General features: G+C 43.6%; 1 protein-coding gene across 3 annotated transcripts in view; it reads left to right on the top strand.

The window, feature by feature from the left end:
• The window catches only part of CPQ (carboxypeptidase Q), a 1,143,103-nt gene that overhangs the window by 1,048,965 nt on the left and 71,802 nt on the right, over window positions 1-22,336 (top strand). For all 3 annotated transcript variants that reach the window (XM_063924160.1, XM_063924158.1, XM_063924159.1), the window contains one exon: window positions 88-289. In XM_063924160.1, the coding sequence (XP_063780230.1) occupies window positions 88-289 (202 nt within the window). The remainder of the gene's footprint in view (window positions 1-87; window positions 290-22,336) is intronic.

Genomic DNA, 22,336 nt, shown 5'->3' with positions numbered 1-22,336 from the left:
CAGACATCAGTTCCATCCACAATTACAGTAGATCTTGGTAATTTTGGTTCAGAACGTTCTGATGTGGTTTGTATGTTTTATAAACAGAAAGATATTGGGAACATGGATCTCGTCATGGAGGCTGACATAGGTACCTTTATGCCGCTTGGTATTCAGTTTTCCGGAACACCACAGGCCAGAGCCATCATGTCCGAAGTTATGCAGCTGCTGGCACCCATCAACGTAACTAAACTGTATGACTACGCTGAAGGAACTGACATTAGCTTCTGGATGGAAGCTGGAGTTCCAGGTGAGCAATACAACATTATATCTATATTAATGGATAGAGTCTATTAGATGCAAGTTGCTGCCAGCAGTTAGTTCTGGGCGCACAACGCCAATTTGCGGTAGCTGATTTCTACTCATACCTCCGCAGTCTGTAAGAAGAGAATCACATATCCTGCAAAGTTGCCGCAAGTTGATCTGGTGGCTGCTCACTGGTAATTGAATCTGCCACTAACATAAATGCACAACCACGTTTTCCCCAACACTGCAATAAGTAAATAAAAATGCCATCTTTTAAACTAATAAATCAGATTGTACTAAATGCCACCTTTTAAATGTAAAACACTCATTTGCAAATATATGGTAAGCCGCCCGCCACGTCATGGTGCATCTGCTAGGCTGGTCCTAACTCTAAACATTAAGGGCCCCAATATAGGATCATATACTCTTGTGTGTTTTTAAATTGACAACTAACTTACGCATAAATCCTCCAATATGGCACTACAAGTACCAGCATTTCTTCCAGCTGCAGATCCCAGATACAGATGTGTCCTCATGCACCTAACCTCAATACGCCATGCGGCGAAAGACACCTGGCACAAGTGAGCCGCCAGGTCCCGCCCTACTCTGCTAGCGCCGGGCGTCTTTTTGCCTGAAAAAGCATATTAGTCACAATGGGATGCAACTAGAAGATTGCGCTGTTTTCATTTGATATATGCGTCACTTGTATATCTGTGTCCGGCTGAGTCTGTATATGAAGCACAAGGGAACTTGGCATGGAAAAATGTTGCTGCTGATGCATCGTAGCACTTCGTATACAGATTCAGACTCAGTCACACACAGATATAATCAGCACAGTCTAGCTTCATCTATAGGTGAAATAGATGCTACAAAAATGGCCAGAGTTAGCAGAGTCACACGGGACTGGGCGGGACATGCCAGCCGCAATACTGTATGAAGATTGAGGACACATCTGTATGCCTCTCAAAACAGTGATATGCATAATCCAAGTTGCTCAATGAATTTATTGGCCCAGACAGGTGCTTGAAAGGGAGGGTTTAGGCATAAAAAGAAAAAAGAAAAACACAAAACTCCCCAGCACACTGCAATAAGCCAGTAGAAACGCCTAGAATAATATAAACCCCTCCCCTACAGGAACCCATGTAAGCCAATGACTAGCATAAATGGAACATAACTTGACTTACAACACAGAAGGAGAATCACGGTATGGTCTGAATGAGGTTAGCAGACAACATTTTATGCATACTGGCAGAGATTACCCTGATGATCAATTTCTGTTCTCAGACGGAAATTAAGAAGCTGTTTCTGTTAAAGATCTACATGGAAAACTGAAGGCAAGAAACACACACGTAATCACAGGCATTAGCTAGTCAATTAAAGCGCAATTCATGAAAGTTAGTGAAAACAACTGACACGTCTCAGCAACCATGCAAGAAATATGTATTTTGCATTCCTTCCCTGAAAGATATAATTTTATGTTCATAATAAGCCATTTACATTTGTTTAATGTAGCAGAAAATAGCTCCTTCTTCTTCCACTATGTAAGACGTCCTTTTGCCCACAGAGTCTATTTTCTGCCAAGTTTTATGAGGTATAATTAAGGATTATTTCAAAGAATGATAGGGTCAGTGCATTTCCCTGTGTAGTAAAATAGAACAGCACGTGAATGACAGATGGGAACACAAAGTGCAGTCTTGCAATAAATATATTGTCACTTTCACACCTAGCTCATCACAGAGAGTCTGCGTTATGGAACTGTTTGATTGACAGCACAAAACACACTACATCATTCTAACAGAACAATAAGGCTCTGAGGAGAGCAGTCCCGCTTCCAAAGAGACAATAGCTTCTAAAGCTTAAACGGAAGAAATGGCTTTCGCCACGTCGCGGGGAGTACATTCAGGCGGCTGAGCTCTTTCGTACACAAATGTGACATATTTACGTCTTTTAGATATACGTATTGTGGATACAACTTATTGAGGTGAACTGGGTTCTGTTTCTGAACTGTTATTATACATTTTTCTTAGATGAATATTACATGTAATTTCATAGTCCCAGATGTAATAGCCTGAGAGAGGCGGGCGAGAGTTCGGTGATGCAGCCGCAGTTTTGCTGCTTTAAATTTAGCGGCTGCATTACGAAATCTCGCCCCTGCCCGCTTGACACAGGTCATGTAGCCCACAGTAATATTATAGCTCACTGCCACTGTGGTGGTGGTGCACTGTTGGCACAGTAATATACTTAAATGGGTCCGGAGATCGCTGGTCACTATACCAATCCCGACATCCCACCGGCTCTCAATCCGACTAACAGGGACTATTCCCACTCGTGGGTGTCCACTACAGCCATAGACATACCCAACCCACTTACACAGCAACATGCTGAACACGGCACTGCCAGCATACAAATAGAGCCACGGTTATCTTGGCTTCTTTGCTGCACCTAGGCACACCATGGTTTATTTACATCAACCCTTCATCTGTTGTTCTCAGCTGCAATACAATACAGAGAACAATACAGCAGGGGATTAAGGGGTCTATTTACTTGGATGGAGAGAAAGTCGCTATAGATAATGTACCAGCCCTAACTGCTATGCCACAGGCTGTGTTTGAAAAATGGCAGCTAGGAGCCGATTGGCTGGTACTTTGTCTCCAGCTACTTTATCTCCATCCAGGGTTTAGTAAATAGACCCCTAAGTTATTACAGCAGGGGATTAAGGGGGTCATTCCGAGTTGTTCGCTCGCTAGCTGTTTTTAGCAGCCGCCGCCCTCTGGGAGTGTATCTTAGCTTAGCAGAAGTGCGAACGAAAGGATCGCAGAGCGACTTACAATAAAAATTGTGCAGTTTCTGAGTAGCTCCAGACCTACTCCTTTCTTGCGATCCCTTCAGACTATTCAGTTCCGGATTTGACGTCACAAACGCCCTGTTTTCGGCCAGCCACTCCTGCATTATTTTTGGCACGCCTGCGTTTTTACAAACACTCCCTGAAAACGGTCAATTGACACCCAGAAACGCCCCTTTCCTGTCAATCACTCTGCGGCTGTCATTTCGACTGAAAAGCTTTGCTCAACCTTGTGTAAAATTACTTAGCCCGTTGTCGAAGTACGTCGCGCGTGCGCATTGCGCCGCATACGCATGTGCAGAAGTGCCGCTTTTTCAGTTAATCGCTGCGCAGCGAACATTTTTATCTAGCGAACTCGGAATGACCCCCTAAGTACGACTGCCCAGTCTCAGTTAATCTTATTAAAGGCCAAGATAAACATGGACCTATCTGTAGATTATACTAATGTTTATTCTACAGCACAACAGTATTAAGCAGCCACGGAGGTAGCAAAAACACTAAATAAATAATGAAAAGTTAATTCCATTTGATATATACAGTATATGCTTACTGTGCTGTCCAAAGCTAGCAGACCTTACAGACAAATATACATATAGTCAAGTGCTAGTCAGTGTACCCTCAGCCAGCCCTCGCTCTGTCAGACACCGATCCCCTCTCTACCAGCTGCTATGCCCCGTCTCTGCTGCTCTGACCTGCCACCCCGGTCCCGTGCTTACCCCGTTCCTGGCAGCCTGATCTCCCTCCTAGGATAGGCCTGAACCAACTCCCTAGCAGTGCAAGCCATTGGAGCGTCCGCCGCAGCTCCCACTGCGCATGCATGACAATATAGACCGTACAGATTTATTATATAGATATAAACAGGACATTTTTATATAGAGTACAGTAACTTCTGCAATAGCTTCATCCCTGATCTTCCCCCTAATGATCTGCTGTTAGACTAGTGCGCTATCGTCCTACAACTCACAATGCAAAGACAGAAGCTTTGTCACCTGATGCCTCCCTACGGATCAGGTTGTCTCTTAAATACACTGGTTATATGAACTTTGCATTAGATTTACATGAGCCTCTTATCACTAATCTGTGCTGTTGGGGGACCCTGCTCCTTCTGATAACTTTTAGTCTATGGTTTCATTGCTTGCTTCTATTCCTCATCTCACTATCCCTTTTATGAACAACCCTGTGCTCACTAACGTAATAATAACAACACACAATAGTAGACCACTCCTTTAGGAGATACACTAAATGAACAGGCCATGAAGTCTGACCTGATCGCTCCCCTGCAAATTTGCAGACATCTGCGATCATATAGTCGCCGCCCATAGAGAGTGAAAACCCACCCCGTGCAAGTGTGCGAATGCATGCGTACGCCGTGCGAAAACTTCGCCAGACAGTGGACAGCTGCAAATCCGTTCGCAACTCACTCACCATCGAATGATTTTTCTAGTCTGTGCGTAGCCCAGGTCGTGCTCCTACAGTGGCTGTTCGGGGCCGGAGCTGATGTCACACACCCTCCCAGAAAACGCTTGGGAACGCCTGCGTTTTTCCTGACACTCCCACAAAACGGGCAGTTTCCATCCCCAAACGTCTGCTTCCAGTCAATCACCTTGCATACACCTAGCAATCAGAATTTTCGCACCATCCTGACTCTGTTTGGCGTCGCGCCTGCGCATTGCGGTGCATACGCATACACAGTCGTTCTATAAAAGAGCGATCAGGTCTGAATCGGGCCCATAATACGATAAGGCTCACATTAAGTCTCTGTGTGGACCCTCTCCTCTCTAGCGACTAGCACATGATACAACACTTCAATCTGGATGTGGCTTATGGAATGAATGTGACTAAAGCAGAGGATCTGGACAATTACACAGCTGTTTTTGGCTGATGCTAATGAACATATTTATTCCATTTTGATGGAGAATTGTTGTCCCTTATTAATTGCTGTAGGGTCTATTGTTCATGTTAAATACACCATAATATTAATTAACTACAGCAACTAACATAAGCATATCTATGTATCCCCTGACATCACTCCCATCTGTAAGAAGTTTCTCTGCAGTTATTCTTCTAAACACCCCCTGGAATAATTAACTGTGTGACGAGATTGTCCTCATATTACTTGCTCTGTTATTAAATGGCTTGTGAAAGGGCGTGGCTATTAAATAACAAGACTATATTGGTAAATAATATACCATACTGCATGCGTTAAAAGGGAATGGAGGAAGATTGACTTTGGACTATCCCAAGACGGTTTGGCAAGTTTCCCCTGTCTCGCACAGATAGTTTGATGTCACACAGCGTTCGAACAAGTTGTGTTTTTCCCATGCATCCTAAAAATGCTTAGTACAAAGTAGACAAACGTGTTAACTTGAAATGTTTAGTTAAATTGAACAAAACGCCCACCGAATCTTTCCGTATGCTAAGCGAAGCTTAGGGGTCAGATTGTATGTCTCATGCATGTGTTAGAATGGCACAAAAGATTTAGTGACAGTCGTGAGGATACCGAAGATGATGAGCGTCCTAGAAGGCCTCGCACGTCAAAAACAAACAAAAATGTGGAAAACATTATGAAAATTGTTCGAATTGACCATCGACAAAGAAACCGTTATGGTGCATACACACGGTGAGATTCGGGATAACCCCGATTCTCACTATGCGACGGGCTAGGTCGGCATCGCAAGCACATAATGACTGTGCTCGCAATACTGGCTCTGTGCGATTTTGACTGTCGAGATAGTCAAAATTGACTTGCCTGCACAGTCTATCTAGGCTTGCGCATCGGCAACGCATCGGGATCGCAAGGTGACTTTCACCTTGCGATCTGCACTAATTTTTCTTATGATTTTGACTATATAGTCAAAATCATAAGAAAATATCTCACCGTGTGTACACACCAATAGGCAAGTTTTGCATCAAGATCTTAACATGACCAAAGATTGTGCTAAGATGGTTCTAAGGCTTCTCACTACCGAGCAGAGAGAAAATCAACAGCTAATTTGTACAGACATTTTGGAGCAAATTCAAGTGGATTCATATTTTCTAGATAAAGTTATTACCTGTGATGAAACGTGGATCTTCCAGTGCGATCCTGAGACGAAACACCAGTCCATGCACTGGAAAACACCATCATCACCATAAATAAAGACAGGATGTCACAGCAAATCCAAATTCAAAGCCATGGTAATTGTTTTCTTGGCTATCAATGGGTGTTATTTTGGCAGACTGGTCACCAGAAGGTGCAACAGTGAATCAGAATTACTATAAAAATGTTCTAGAAACTTTGTAGGAAAAAATCAAATGACCAGAGGTGCGAAAAAATGGTTACATCCTCCATCAGAACAACAAACCAGCCCACACAGCTCTCTCTGAAGCAGTTTTTGGCCGAGAAACAGATTGCAGTGCTAGAACACCCTCTATACTCATCAGACCTAGCACTGTGTGACTTTTTTCTTTTCCCTAAAGTCAAATCTGTACTCAAGGTAACCGGTATTTGCTGACACTGTATAAATACATTACACTAATAATAATAATAATAATAATAATTCTCACATTCTTAAAAAGGACATGCATATTAATTTGCTTGTAGAATAAAGCTGAATGTGTTAGTATTGTCAGCATTCTGTAATATATAGAGAATATCTGCCTCGTTCATTAATGTATTTTAGTCTCAATTTAATAATGGTTTGGATTAAATTCAGGGAGAGTAAATAAAATCTTCTTTAAGGGGTATATTCAATTGGCGTCGGATCCATTCCGACATGCATTTGTCGGAATGGATCCGACAACCCCTATTCAATCCCATCTCAATTCGACTTGAGGAGGAGGGGGGGGGGGGGGGGGGGAGCCGCGGGGGACAGCAGCCGGCAGACGGAGGAGATCAGCGCTACAGTAGCGCTGCAGGAGGATGTCACACAGCCGCCCGACCTCACGGCAGTGTCCACCCGGCTCCAGCAAGCGTGACCTCACTTGCTGGAGCTGGGAGGAAGCTGCCGTGAGCGGCGCGGCTGTGTGACATCCTGCTGCAGCGCTGTGCTGTACCGCTGATCTCCCCTGTATGCCGGCGGCTGTCCCCGTCTCCCCGCAGCCCCCCCCCCCCTCCTCCCCTGGGTCCCACATCTCAGTTCGACATTTTTTTATGTCGGACTGAGATGGTCGAAAAGGGGGCCAAAACCCCCTTTTCGGTTTTGGCACCGTTTTCGACACAAGCACGTGGGTCGGCAGCTACACCGCCGAGCCACGTGCTTTTTGACAAGTCGAATTTCTCAACTTGTCGAAAATATTGAATAGGTTGGAACCCCTTCCGACCTAAAAAAAAGTTGAAAACTCGACGTCAATTGAATACTTAACCTTTAGGGGTCTATTTATTAACATTATTTTTACTAAAATACTGTGAAACACCCTTTTCACATTATTTTAGTATCACCTGAATGTATTAAAGGGCTTTTTCATGAAAAACTAAACCAAATCATTTAATTCACTTTTTTTTAGTAAGCCACATCGCATTCCCCTACTTATAATGGGAAATACGATCTGACTAGATTTACTAAAAAAAATAATGTGAAAAAACACTGCAGTGTGCCCTGTGATAATCTTGCCAGCTCATGTTAGCGAGATCACAGGGCAGCACTGCGATAGGGAGGCATTTGCCCAGCTTTCTCTGCCCCTGGCAGAGAAAGTTGAGCGGGACCCGGCTCCAGTCATAACCTATGTGTGTCTCCGATGGACAAACAAGCTGAACAATGGCCCTCATTCCGAGTTGTTCGCTCGCTAGCTGCTTTTAGCAGCATTGCACACGCTGGGCCGCCGCCCTCTGGGAGTGTATCTTAGCTTAGCAGAAGTGCGAACGAAAGATTAGCAAAACTGCTACTAAATAATTATTTGCAGTTTCTGAGTAGCTCCGGACCTACTCACTGATTGCGATCAGCTCCGTCCGTTTAGTTCCTGGTTTGACGTCACAAACACGCCCTGCGTTCGGCCAGCCACTCCCCCGTTTCTCCAGACACTCCCGCGTTTTTCCCTAACACACCTGCGTTTTTTAGCACACTCCCGGAAAACGCTCAGTTACCACCCAGAAACGCCCCTTTCCTGTCAATCATTCACCGATCAGCAGTGCGACTGAAAAGCGCCGCAGGATCCACAGCAAAACTGCTAAGTTTTTAGTTAAATAACTAAGCGCAAGCGCCCTGCGTGCCTTGCGCATGCGCAATTAGCAACAAATCGCAGCATAGCAAAAATCGGCACCGAGCGAACAACTCAGAATGACCACCAATGTGTAAAAAGAAAAGAAAAAAAAAAAACCAAAACATACTCACCTGTCCAGGGAGCCGGTGTTTGCTGCTCCGGTGAGCGTTGCTGGGCGCCGGGTCCCCCATGTGGTGCAATGTGACCCCGATGCAGTAAAGTGATGCTGCTAAGCGGCAGTGCACTTTACATCATTGGGGGTCACGGCAGAGCACAAGATCCGGCGCCCGGCAGCCCAGCAGAAGCAGCGCGGACCGGCTCCCTGGACAGAGGAGTATACTGATCTGCTGGGGGAGGGGGGTCCGCAGGGTGCGGGGGTAGTCATTATGTGTGGGTCGACCAGGCAGTGGCGGTAGCGGCGATGTCGGCGGGGGCGGCGCATGCGCAGCAGGACATCAGGGAATTTTGGGGAAAAATACCCCGATGATGCTGCGGAGTTTCATCGCATTGACAGAGCTTGACGAGCTCTGTCCCTGCATGCGATAATTGATACATCCCTGCGATGTAATCAATTATCACAGTGCAAGTTTGGGCGATTTTATCACCTGTCGTCCGCATGCTGGATGCGGATGGTGATAGATAGGCCCCTTAGTCTTTATAGTAAGCTGGCCCACTGGTGTAAGAATAGCAGGGAATTCCTGACAAGGGTCAGCTTGGTTCACCTATACCGTTTCAGAAATAGCATCCATTACTGTTGTATCCATAAGGATTCCTTTAGATGGAGCACAGGTGCAGATCAACTAAATGCAATCTTAAATATTATTTAGGGATATTTAAAACGACATATTCCTTCTAGGCTGTTCTGTAACTGTGTAAAGTGCAGGCGACAACTTGGAAAATAATATGTAGAAAAGACTATGCCTAGATATATTGAGATTATTATGAATGAAACCGTCCGTCATGCTGTTTATTCTTTTGCTAAAAGCAAATATGTTTAAAAGGTTCTATAGTAGAGTAATCTGCCATAGGGCATATCTAGGTGGTGGCTGATAGGTGTTGCGGCGCATGGCCTTGGATCGCTCTCCCGTGGCACTAACATTCGGCTTGTAGTGTGCCTGGAATTGCACACTGCAGCCTAGAGAGCAGCCCAGAGCTTCCTTATGGTACTCTGGCTGCTGCCGCAGTGCCGGCGTTCTGCTCCTTCTTGTTCCCAATGGTTCTTCCTACTCATCGTAGCGTCACAAGAAATCCACACTGGTATGCTCCTGTAGGGCAGTAAAGGAAGTGCAGTGCGTTTTACTATAGTGCGAATACACTATATATAGTGCGAATACACTATGGGGGTCATTCCGAGTTGATCGTAGCTGTGCGAAGTTTAGCACAGCTACGATCATCTTCTCTGACATGCAGGGGGACGCCCAGCACAGGGCTAGTCCGCCCCGCATGTCAGTGCCCCCCCCTGCACAAATACAAAAGCATCACACAGCGGCGATGCTTTTGTATTTCAGGAGTAACTCCCGGCCAGCGCAGCTCCTGCGGCTGGCCGGGAGTTGTTTGTCACAGCCGCTGGCCGCAGCGGCTGCTTGTGACATCACGCAGCCGCTGCGGCCCGCCCCCCGCTCGGTCCGGCCATGCCTGCGTTGGCCGGACCGCGCCTACGAAACGGCGGCCAAACGCCGCCGTTCCGTCCCCTCCCGCCCAGCGGTCGCCTCTGCCTGTCAATCAGGCAGAGGCGATCGCTGCCCTGCTACGGCCTTCGGCCGTCTGGCATGTGCTGGCGCATGCGCAGTAGAGACCCATTCGCTTGGCTGTGATAAACAGCAGCGAGCAAACGGGTCAGAATGACCCTCTATAGTCCTTGTAATGCTGTATAATTTAACATGTATAATCTTTAAGCACATGACGGTGATCCTGTCTTTATATGTATCACATTAATGCACTGTACATAGTAGGGTACCCTGGTACTGCCATTGTAAAAAAAATTCAACTATGTAAACTCTTACCACTGGGGTGACATACAGTGATTGTAGGCTAGTGGATGAATGCAGAGCTACAATGCCATTCCAGTCACTGGCAGGATCTGCATTCATTATGTTAAAGCCCACAGCCTACAAGAGGAGGGTGCAGGGTTCTGTCATGATCACCCACTTTGATTGTCAGGAGGGCAAATCTTGATGGAGGTTCCATTGAAGTGAACCAAGCACCCATGTTCTTCGGTAATCCTGCTCCACCAGGTAACTGACCCTTTAATAGAGTAACAATGTATACTGTAATTCAAGTGCACAGCCTAGAACCTGATCCCTAAAGGATGGTGGTGGCCCACCAGGGATTTCTCCTTCACCATTGTAGGCCAATCCGCAACCCTGTTTCTGGCAGCAGTGCAAAAGACCGGGATATGGGGCTAGATGGACAATTAGTTGCTTTTTTGCACTTCTGTTACCATTACGTCTTAGAAGACATGAAAATGATGTGTTGAGCTTTCTTGTAAGAAGATCCTGGATTGCCAACACCTCCACAGTGGGATAAGGCTATCATGTAACACTTGCAGTACTTTTAACTACTGTAAATCTCAAACTATCCAAAGAAAAGTAAAACGCCATTAAGTTTATTTGCCATTGTTTTACTTAGCGCCAGTTCACCCAACTTGTTTTCATTTCATTAAAGTTTTCTCTCGAGAACTTTTTGAATTTATTTCTGACAGTTTGTATAATTAGAAGATATGTGTAGACTAGTTATGAAGAAACTAGAAACAGAACTGTTATTTCTCTTTGTTCCAATAATATTTTGTCTCTCATAGTTACAGGACGAAACTCATGAAATTGAACATTACTAAACTAATTATGTCAGTGCTCACAAGACACAAATGAAACACATTTATGGCATGTTCTCCTACAGCAATTAATTATTTGGGTCTTATGACTGGAGTAGATTGGTGTTTTTTAAACCAGTTGTTGAGAATTGGTGACTCAACCCTCATGTGTTTATAGCAGGTTACATGCAATTAAACAGATTTAGCAGCAAGCTGCGAATACTTTTTTGGCCGTCATACTTTGAATAGTGTCAAGTACTTTTTTATTATTATTACTTTCATTACAGTTCAATTTGTCTTAATTTTTTTAAACTTTACTTAAAAAGCTTATCTAAAGTACAGTGGGGGTCATTCCGAGTTGATCGCACGCTGCAACTTTTTGCAGCCCGTGCGATCAACTAGACGCCGCCGATGGGGGAGTGTATTTTTGCATAGCAAGGCTGCGATCGCTTGTGCAGCCCTGCTATGCAAAAAATGTTTTGTGTGGAACTAGACCAGGGTAAGAGTTAATGACCCTGTGCGATGAATCCAGCGTTGCAGGTCCCGGAATTGACGTCAGACATCCGCCCTCCAAACGCCTGGACACGCCTGCGTTCGCCGCACCACTCTCAAAAAAACGGTCAGTTGACACCCACAAACGCCCGCTTCCTGTCAATCTCCTTGCGATCGGCTGTGCGAATGGATTCTTCGTTAAATACATCGCTCAGCAACGTTCCGCTTTGTAGCCGTACGATGCGCCTGCGCATTGCGGTGCATACACATGCGCAGTAGTAACCTGTTCGCTGCGCTGCGAAAAACGGCAGCGAGCTATTAACTCGGAATGACCCCCAATATTAATAATGCTCAGTTTCACTGCTGAAAATAAGAGCGTATAACACGCCACACAATATAGCTTTACTGAACAGCATCATTATAGATCTATTGCAGAGGTATGGATGGGAATGTAGTCTGGATCCCAACGGTCAGAATCCCAACACCGGAATCCCGATGTTCACAATGCAGGCGGATGCCCAAGTTTAATAAAAAAAATAAGGGTTAGGCACTAGGGGGAGGGTTAGGGTTAGGCTGCAGGGTGGGTGGAGGTACATTTAGGCTACAGGATGGGGGGTGGGAGGTAGGGTTAGGCTGCGGGAGGGAATGGTTAGGGTTAGGCTGAAGGAGGTGTGGGTTAGGGGTAGGGTTAAAATACTTACCGTGATCCGTCTACATTTTGAGTGCTGGGATTCCACTTTCGGGATGTCCACCACCAGTGTTTCGATACCAACCTATATGGATGTACTTAGTCTATCAGCGTCCATCAAGATCCGCAGTGTAAGCCCACTCTTATCTCCAGGTAAAAAGGGATCTCCAGAGAATGGTGGATCTGCACTTACTGTATTATTGAGTTGTTAAAAAATTTGTGTCTACTTCATGATCAGTTTTACATTAGGATGTACGTAACACATGAATTTTTTTAAAGTCTTTTGTACAACAAACATCAGCCCTACTTTTTTTTACCCTGTATTTAGTAGTCTTCCTTTTCACTGTAGCTATATTGTGTGCATTGGGCTTCTAACAGTTACCAGCACTTGAGTTCAGACATCTTCTCATTATCTTCACACATGCAGAAGCAGTGTGCCCCTTCAGCTTTACAGATGCCACCATCTCTACAGGGTCTGACTGGCTAGTTTTTAGCCTGGGGTACAAACACACGCTAGTGTTATACCAGCATGCCACAATGGAGAAACTGGCATGGCAAAAATAGTCACACCTGGTTTATCTAAAGCTGGTGTGGTTTATACAGTTTTATGGTAATGAGCTGTAATTCAGATAGAACACCAACCAGACTGATTACATTCTATACAATACACGGAGCATTCTGTTGCCCAGTATATAACACACACTAGAATTATCAAAACTTGGAGAGATAAAGTACCAACCGAACAGATTCTAACTGTCATTTTCCAATTACAACCTGTAACATGGCAGTTAGGAGCTGTTTGGCTGGCACTTTAGCTGTGTCCACTTTATCTCTCTCCAAACTTTGCTAAATCTCCCCACTGAGGGGGTCATTCCGAGTTGATCATAGCTGTGCTAAATTTTGCACAGCTACGATCAGGCACTCAGGCATGCGGGGGGATGCCCAGCACAGGGCTAGTCCGCCCCGCATGTCAGTGCCGGACCCCCTTGCAGAAGTGCAAAAGCATCGCACAGCAATGTCTTCACAGTTCTTCATCTTTTTCTACAATATCCAGTTAACACTTCTTTACAGTTTGGCACCAATCTTTGGCACCAATCTTTGCTTCATATTGGACAATTCTTCACTAATCTTCAGGCATGTTTTATCTTATTCATATGAACATTTCTTCAATACATCTATAATACAGATCCTGCTTATCGTTATGCCATTCATTGCAGTACGTCAGTTTATATATAGTGTCTAATGATTGTCAATTAACTCTTCCTTACTGGAATTGAAGCTTTCTAATAAATATATGAAACGGAACTTTCTTCGTCCTCCTTGTTTCCACCATACTCCGGAACCAACACCTTCGGTTGGTCCAAGGTTAACGGATTCACAAAAGCAGTCGGTCCTGACATGGATTTAATTGCTCTAGTGTTTGAAGAGGTTAGCTCTGAGCTACAGAAGGTTCGTCAAGAATTTAGAAGCGTTGAAAAAGAGCATTCTAAGACTCTGGTAGCTGACAAAAATGAGGACTGCATGCAGCGCATACAGACACAGGTAGAAAGGTATAAGGCTGAACTGATTGCCTTTAAACGTAAAAAATTGGAGAGTGTGAAATTGGATTATAAGCGACATATGGTCTACAGGTGGCTCTCCGGGGATGATAAGCAATCTAAATACCAGGAGGGCCGGAAGTATAAGAGGCCGTACAATAGAAAATTCTTTGACAACTATAGTTCCAACTCCTCCTCTGGGAATGAGACAATGGATAGCCTGCCACCCACTGGCATGTCTCCTTTTTTGGGACCTGGCACCAGGTCACAGATGGGAGGCAGTGTTCGAGATATGGGAGAGCATACCTGAGGTGGGTGGGGGGGGGGGCAAGAAGAGGAAGGCCAAGAGGCAGCAGGAGGGGGGTGAGGAGTTGATCATCAACCTCTCTACGTATATACTAACTGATGCTGAGAGGAGTTTGTTGTCAAAAGGATTATCTTTCATTCCTACAGTAAAAAGTCATCCATTTCGCTGGTCTGTAGACCTACACAAGACTGGGCATAAATTAAGATTACATGAATTTTTTGATAAAGGACAGAAGGTTGTCAACAACACTTATCTCAGCATCTTTAAGACTAAAAGTACATTTGATCCTGTTTCAACAAATAACAATCTTAAGACTTTTTTGAAAATGGTTGATGGTGACTATAAGGATGCTGTGCAAAAAAAATGTTATCATAACTTATGGATTTGCAAAGGGATACCTCTGTAGTAATAAGAAATGCCGTTAAAGGCGGAGCGGTGGTCCTACAGGACTTCACTGCTTATGATAAAGAGATTAGAAGACAACTAAAGGATTTGAATACTTAACAAAGATTAGAGTTTAACCCGATGTATAGAATAAAAAAAGAAGTGGATGATCTATTAACCATCGGGTATAATAACGCTTGGATAGATGATACTATCCTTAAATTCTTCACTGTGGATTATCCAATCTGTCCAATCTTATATACGCTTCCAAAAGTGTATAAGACACTAATAGATATCCCTGGCAGACCTATAATATCTGCCAGGGGTTCTATTTTTAAGCCAATTGCACAGTATCTAGACTTTCACTTTCAGCCATTTGTACAAAACAATAGAAGCTATTTGCTTGATACATCCCACTTCTTAGCTGAGGTGGGTTCTTTGGAGAATTTACCCGCCAATTACTTGTTAGCATCTTTAGACGTCTGTTCCTTGTACACGGTCATTCCCCATAGTCAGGGAATGGAGGCTGTGGAAAATACTCTACTTATAGGCCCATATGATGGACAACCGATACAGTTTTTGATGGAAACTCTTGGGAACCGCGATGGGTTCGAATTTGGTGCCAGCCTATTCGTATATATTTATGCAACAGTATGAAGAAAAGTATATCCTTACCAAGTACTCTGAGCAAATATGTTTTTATAAGAGATTTATTGACAGTATTTTATTAAATGGGTAGCCGATGAACAATCTTTTAAGACTATGGTTGCTGATTTGAACTCTTTGTGCAGTCCAATTTGTTTTACAGCTGTTTGTAATAGCGTATCTTTGATGTTTTTAGGTGTAACCTTGTTTAAGAACTGTTTGAATGAACTGGGTTTACAATATACTCTTTCGCAAACCCACAGACAGAAACACTTTGTTATGGGCTACAAGTCACCACCCTAACTCACTGAAATCTAAATTACCAATTTCTCAGTTTCTACAAGTTTTGCGAAACAGCTCTGATAGTAAGCAAGCTGAAATTCAGTTACAGGAATGCTGTGATCACTTTTTGCTGAGAGAGGATACTCAAGTAGTGTGATTAATCAGTGTCTCACCAGGGCTAAAGCACTATATTTTGGATCTGCACCTAGATCATCCAGAGAGAAATTGAGGTCCAATAGTATGGTCTTGAATACCAGATGTGACACCAATATGAAACAAGTGCACAAATCAATTAGACGGTTATGGCCTATTATAACGTCAGCTGAGTCCTTCAAGAGGCTGCAGAAAGCGCCACCACTCCTTAGTGTCTACAGGTGTCGCAACCTGAAGGACATGTTACTAAGACCTAACATGCGACCGGATAAGCATACAGATGTTAACTGGCTTTCTAAGCAATATGGTTGCTTCCAGTGCTTGCAATGCACCACGTGCAGAGCCCTAATTGTTGGGAAATACTTTTGTCATCCGCATACTGGTGTTAAGATATTTTTGAAACATCATTTGACCTGCACAATGGAATATATTGTGTACTACTTGACTTGCCCTTGTGGGTATATGTATGTTGATAAAACCATCAGGACATTTTGTGAGAGGATGAATCAGCATAGATCTTCAATCAGATTGGCTTATGCTACAGGGAATACGGATAAACCAGTAGCGGACCATTTTCTAAAATGTGGACATCAGATATCTATGTTACGATACATGATAATTGATTGGGTGCCCCCGTTGGAATGCGGAGGTGATCGAGGAACATTGCTTCTCAAGAGGGAAGCCTATTGGATACATCGTTTTGATACAGTAGCCCCTAAGGGGCTTAATGAATATAACTCTTTGGCTATGTTTATTTGATTTTGGGCTATTGACAGCGACCTAGTGTTATTATTCGGCACTTTAAATGCGAGTAAACATCCCAGCTTCAGAGAGTGTTGATTTTCTATTACTGTTACAACTGCTCTATCGCGTGCTAGTAATTAATGATATGGCTGTATTATACTCTAAATATTTCTTATATGCAAGTTAGGGTAGACATGTTTTTTCATATATTTATTGTATATGTTTGATGTGTTGTTATGTATTGTAATGTCTGAGTCTTAATGCCATGGGATCTTTGTGCCAGTATATAAATCGGTTCATTGGGGTAAGTATGTTTGACAGGACTTTTGCATCCAATGAGAGAGGACATGAGGGTGAGGGCAGAAGTGATGCCCGATTGGTTATACACCAGCCTTACATATGGTTGTTAACAGCCCATGGATCTAAGAACTTTGAATAGGCTAGGTTTATATATTACATGTCCTAATGCTATAACAGTGAATTTAATTTCGTTTTGGTAGCGCTATGATTAGCGCATACCGTGGGAGACTGACGGAAGCTGCTGTTGGAGTACTGACGTTTGGGCGGAAGTGACGTCAAGATCGGTCCCGACCGGCGCTGCTGTGCCCAACGGCTTGAACTCCTCAGCGCTGATGCCTCTTCTCAATAGTAACTATTGTGGTTAGTAAGTGAGCTTTGTACTAACAATTGAGCTGGCCCTTCAGTGTTTTTTGCACAGTGGTGGATGCTAATTATTTATGGTGGGACATATAATTTCCGGTGACGTCATTGGCGTCCGGAAATGAGCTGATTGGTACTGGTATAAAGATCCCAGGTATTTTGGTGTGACATGTTTACTGGAATGGTGGTGGGACTCTGGACATGTTGTAAAAAGTGTTGACAAAGGCCAGTAATGGTGGCCGAAACGTCGACAGTACGTAAATATAAACTTTGGTGAACTTTTTTGGACTTACGAAGCACTCAGGTGAGTGCACTTCATCCATTTATATAATTTATATATATATATATATATATATTAGTGATGAGCGGGTTCAGTTTCTCGGAAACCGAACCCCCCTGAACTTCACCCATTTTACACGGGTCCGAGGCAGGTTCGAACCTTCCCGCCTTGCTCGGCTAACCCGAGCGCGCCCGAACGTCATCATCCAGCTGTCGGATTCTCGCGAGATTCGGATTCTATATAAGCAGCCGCGCGTCGCCGCCATTTTCACTTGTGCATTGGAGATGATAGGGAGAGGACGTGGCTGGCGTCCTCTCCGTTTATTGTTGAACTTGATTGCTTTATTGCTTAATTGTGGGGAGGACTGGGGAGCAGCTGTTAGGAGGAGTACAGTGCAGAGTTTTGCTGATAAGTGACCACCAGTTTTATCTGTTCTCTGCCTGAAAAAAACGCTCCATACCATATCTGTGCTCAGTGTGCTGCATAATATATCTGTGCTCACACTGCTTAATTGTGGGGACTGGGGAGCAGCTGTATTATATAGCAGGAGTACAGTGCGGAGTTTTGCTGACAGTGACCACCAGTATACGTTGTTTGCCTGAAAAACACTCCATATCTGTGCTCAGTGTGCTGCTTTATTGTGGGGACTGGGGACCACCAGTATAATTAATATTATATAGGAGGAGTACAGTGCAGAGTTTTGCTGACCAGTGACCACCAGTATACTATATATAGCAGTACGATACGGAAGGCCACTGCTGTGCCTACCTCTGTGTCGTCATTAAGTATACTATCCATCTACATTCTATACCTGTGGTGCATTTTAGTTTTGCAGTTTGCTGACACAGTAACCACCAGTATACTATATATAGCAGTACGGTAGGCCACTGCTGTACCTACCTCTGTGTCGTCATTCATTAAGTATACTATCCATCTACATTCTATACCTGTGGTGCATTTTAGTTTTGCAGTTTGCTGACACAGTGACCACCAGTATACTATATATAGCAGTACGAAGGCCACTGCTGTACCTACCTCTGTGTCGTCATTCATTAAGTATACTATCCATCTACATTCTATACCTGTGGTGCATTTTAGTTTTGCAGTTTGCTGACACAGTGACCACCAGTATACTATATATAGCAGTACGGTACGGAAGGCCACTGCTGTACCTACCTCTGTGTCGTCATTCATTAAGTATACTATCCATCTACATTCTACACCTGTGGTGCATTTTAGTTTTGCAGTTTGCTGACACAGTGACCACCAGTGTACTATATATAGCAGTACGGTAGGCCACTGCTGTACCTACCTCTGTGTCGTCATTCATTAAGTATACTATCCATCTACATTCTATACCTGTGGTGCATTTTAGTTTTGCAGTTTGCTGACACAGTGACCACCAGTATACTATATATAGCAGTACGGTACGGAAGGCCACTGCTGTACCTACCTCTGTGTCGTCATTCATTAAGTATACTATCCATCTACATTCTATACCTGTGGTGCATTTTAGTTTTGCAGTTTGCTGACACAGTGACCACCAGTATACTATATATAGCAGTACGGTATGGAAGGCCACTGCTGTACCTACCTCTGTGTCGTCATTCATTAAATATACTATCCATCTACATTCTATACCTGTGGTGCATTTTAGTTTTGCAGTTTGCTGACACAGTGACCACCAGTATACTATATATAACAGTACGGAAGGCCACTGCTGTACCTACCTCTGTGTCGTCATTCATTAAGTATACTATCCATCTACATTCTATACCTGTGGTGCATTTTAGTTTTGCAGTTTGCTGACACAGTGACCACCAGTATACTATATATAGCAGTACGGTAGGCCACTGCTGTACCTACCTCTGTGTCGTCATTCATTAAGTATACTATCCATCTACATTCTATACCTGTGGTGCATTTTAGTTTTGCAGTTTGCTGACACAGTGACCACCAGTATACTATATATAGCAGTACGATACGGAAGGCCACTGCTGTGCCTACCTCTGTGTCGTCATTAAGTATACTATCCATCTACATTCTATACCTGTGGTGCGCCTCTTTATTTCTTTGCATCATGTGCTGTTTGTGGACAATTTTTTTGAAGTGCCATCCTGTCTTGACACTGCAGTGCCACTCCTAGATGGGCCAGGTGTTTGTGTCGGCCACTTGTGTCGCTTAGCTTAGTCACACAGCGACCTTGGTGCGCCTCTTTTTTTCTTTGCATCATGTGCTGTTTGGGGACAATTGTTTTGAAGTGCCATCCTGTCTTGACACTGCAGTGCCACTCCTAGATGGGCCAGGTGTTTGTGTCGGCCACTTGTGTCGCTTAGCTTAGTCACACAGCGACCTTGGTGCGCCTCTTTTTTTCTTTGCATCATGTGCTGTTTGGGGACAATTTTTTTGAAGTGCCATCCTGTCTTGACACTGCAGTGCCACTCCTAGATGGGCCAGGTGTTTGTGTCGGCCACTTGTGTCGCTTAGCTTAGTCACACAGCGACCTTGGTGCGCCTCTTTTTTTCTTTGCATCATGTGCTGTTTGGGGACAATTTTTTTGAAGTGCCATCCTGTCTTGACACTGCAGTGCCACTCCTAGATGGGCCAGGTGTTTGTGTCGGCCACTTGTGTCGCTTAGCTTAGTCTCACAGCGACCTTGGTGCGCCTCTTTTTTTCTTTGCATCATGTGCTGTTTGGGGACAATTTTTTTGAAGTACCATCCTGTCTTGACACTGCAGTGCCACTCCTTGATGGGCCAGGTGTTTGTGTCGGCCACTTGTGTCGCTTAGCTTAGTCACACAGCGACCTTGGTGCGCCTCTTTTTTTCTTTGCATCATGTGCTGTTTGGGGACAATTTTTTTGAAGTGCCATCTTGTCTTGACACTGCAGTGCCACTCCTAGATGGGCCAGGTGTTTGTGTCGGCCACTTGTGTCGCTTAGCTTAGTCACACAGCTACCTTGGTGCGCCTCTTTTTTTCTTTGCATCATGTGCTGTTTGGGGACAATTTTTTTGAAGTGCCATCCTGTCTTGACTTCAGTGCCACTCCTAGATGGGCCAGGTGTATGTGTCGGCCACTTGTGTAGCTTAGCTTAGTCACACAGCGACCTTGGTGCGCCTCTTTTTTTCTTTGCATCATGTGCTGTTTGGGGACAATTTTTTTGAAGTGCCATCCTGCCTGACACTGCAGTGCCACTCCTAGATGGGCCAGGTGTTTGTGTCGGCCACTTGTGTCGCTTAGCTTAGCCATCCAGCGACCTCGGTGCAAATTGTAGGACTAAAAATAATATTGTGAGGTATGAGGTGTTCAGAATAGACTGGAAATGAGTGGAAATTATGGTAATTGAGGTTAATAATACTATGGGATCAAAATGACCCCCAAATTCTATGATTTAAGCTGTTTTTTAGGGTTTTTTTAAAAAAACACCCGAATCCAAAACACACCCGAATCCGACAAAAAATTTTCGGTGAGGTTTAGCCAAAACGCGTCCGAGTCCAAAACACGGCCGCGGAACCGAATCCAAAACCAAAACACAAAACCCGAAAAATGTCCGGTGCACATCACTAATATATATACACATATATTATTTATATATATATATATATATATATGTGTGTATGTGTGTATAAATATATATATATATATATATATATATATACACTGCTCAAAAAAATAAAGGGAACACTAAAATAACACATCCTAGATCTGAATGAATGAAATATTATTATTAACTACTTTGTTCTTTACATAGTTGAATGTGCTGACAACAAAATCACACAAAAATTATCAATGGAAATCAAATTTATTAACCCATGGAGGTCTGGATTTGGAGTCACCCTCAAAATTAAAGTGGAAAAACACACTACAGGCTGATCCAACTTTGATGTAATGTCCTTAAAACAAGTCAAAATGAGGCTCAGTAGTGTGTGTGGCCTCTAAAAACCGGCTGTTCTGCGCATGCAATTTTACACAGGGCCAAGCGACGCTTTTCAGTTGCTCTGCTGATCGTTGAGTGATTGACAGGAAGTGGGTGTTTCTGGGTGGTAACTGAGCGTTTTCCGGGAGTGTGCTAAAAATCGCAGGCGTGTCAGGTAAAAACGCAGGCGTGCCTGGGGAAACGGGTGAGTGGCTGGCCGAACGCAGGGCGTGTATGTGACGTCAAACTAGGAACCAAACAGTCTGCAGTGATCACAATCTAGAGTATGTCTGGAGCTACTCAGAAACTGCAGGGAAATATTTAATAGCAGAACTGCTAACCTTTCGTTAGCAATTCTGCTAAGCTAAGATACACTCCCAGAGGGCGGCGGCCTAGCGTGTGCATTGCTGCTAAAAGCAGCTAGCGAGCGATCAACTCGGAATGAGGGCCAATGTTCCTTATTACAAAGATCACCTTAATTAACCTATGAGGCATATAAGGTATAATATATGCATAATTATATATATATGTATAATATATACATCATTTCAGTATTCAAATTAAAATACTCAAAAGTCTTTCTGAATAATTACATCTAATATAATTTATAGATAGAGTATATAACTGGCTATTAGAGTGAGCACCTTATGTGATAAAGGAAGTAGAGGAGTGCATACATTGCCATATACTGTATGTACATACCGTAGAGATATATATATATATATATATATATATATATATATATACAAAGACAAATACTCTCCCTCTGCGCTTTAACACAACAAGAAAATGGGGAATTAGATATGGCTGCCCAAATTCCGCTAAGTCCCTTGTTAGGAGGGACTAAAAATAGGAATATGTAGCAATAGAGGAATAGGCGCCTTTGGGATGTATTTCCTCCCAATAATAAATAGGATTCAGCAGGAATCTCTAGACGTATATTAATATATGTTTGCTCAATATTTTAGAGCATAAAAATCACATTAACATGTTCCATATAAAATTTATTAAAACATAAAAACACAAGCAATGGTACAATGAATTAAGTATCCATCCTTAACAAATGACACCGAACAATTATACAGAGGACAAGTAGAATAACTTTTACAGACTCCTCCTTCTCCTTATAGCAAG

The sequence above is a fragment of the Pseudophryne corroboree genome, chromosome 5 (assembly GCF_028390025.1).
Source record: "Pseudophryne corroboree isolate aPseCor3 chromosome 5, aPseCor3.hap2, whole genome shotgun sequence".
Lineage (NCBI taxonomy): Eukaryota > Metazoa > Chordata > Amphibia > Anura > Myobatrachidae > Pseudophryne > Pseudophryne corroboree.
Note: the sequence above shows the minus strand (reverse complement) of the source record. Positions and strands in the feature narration are given on the sequence as shown.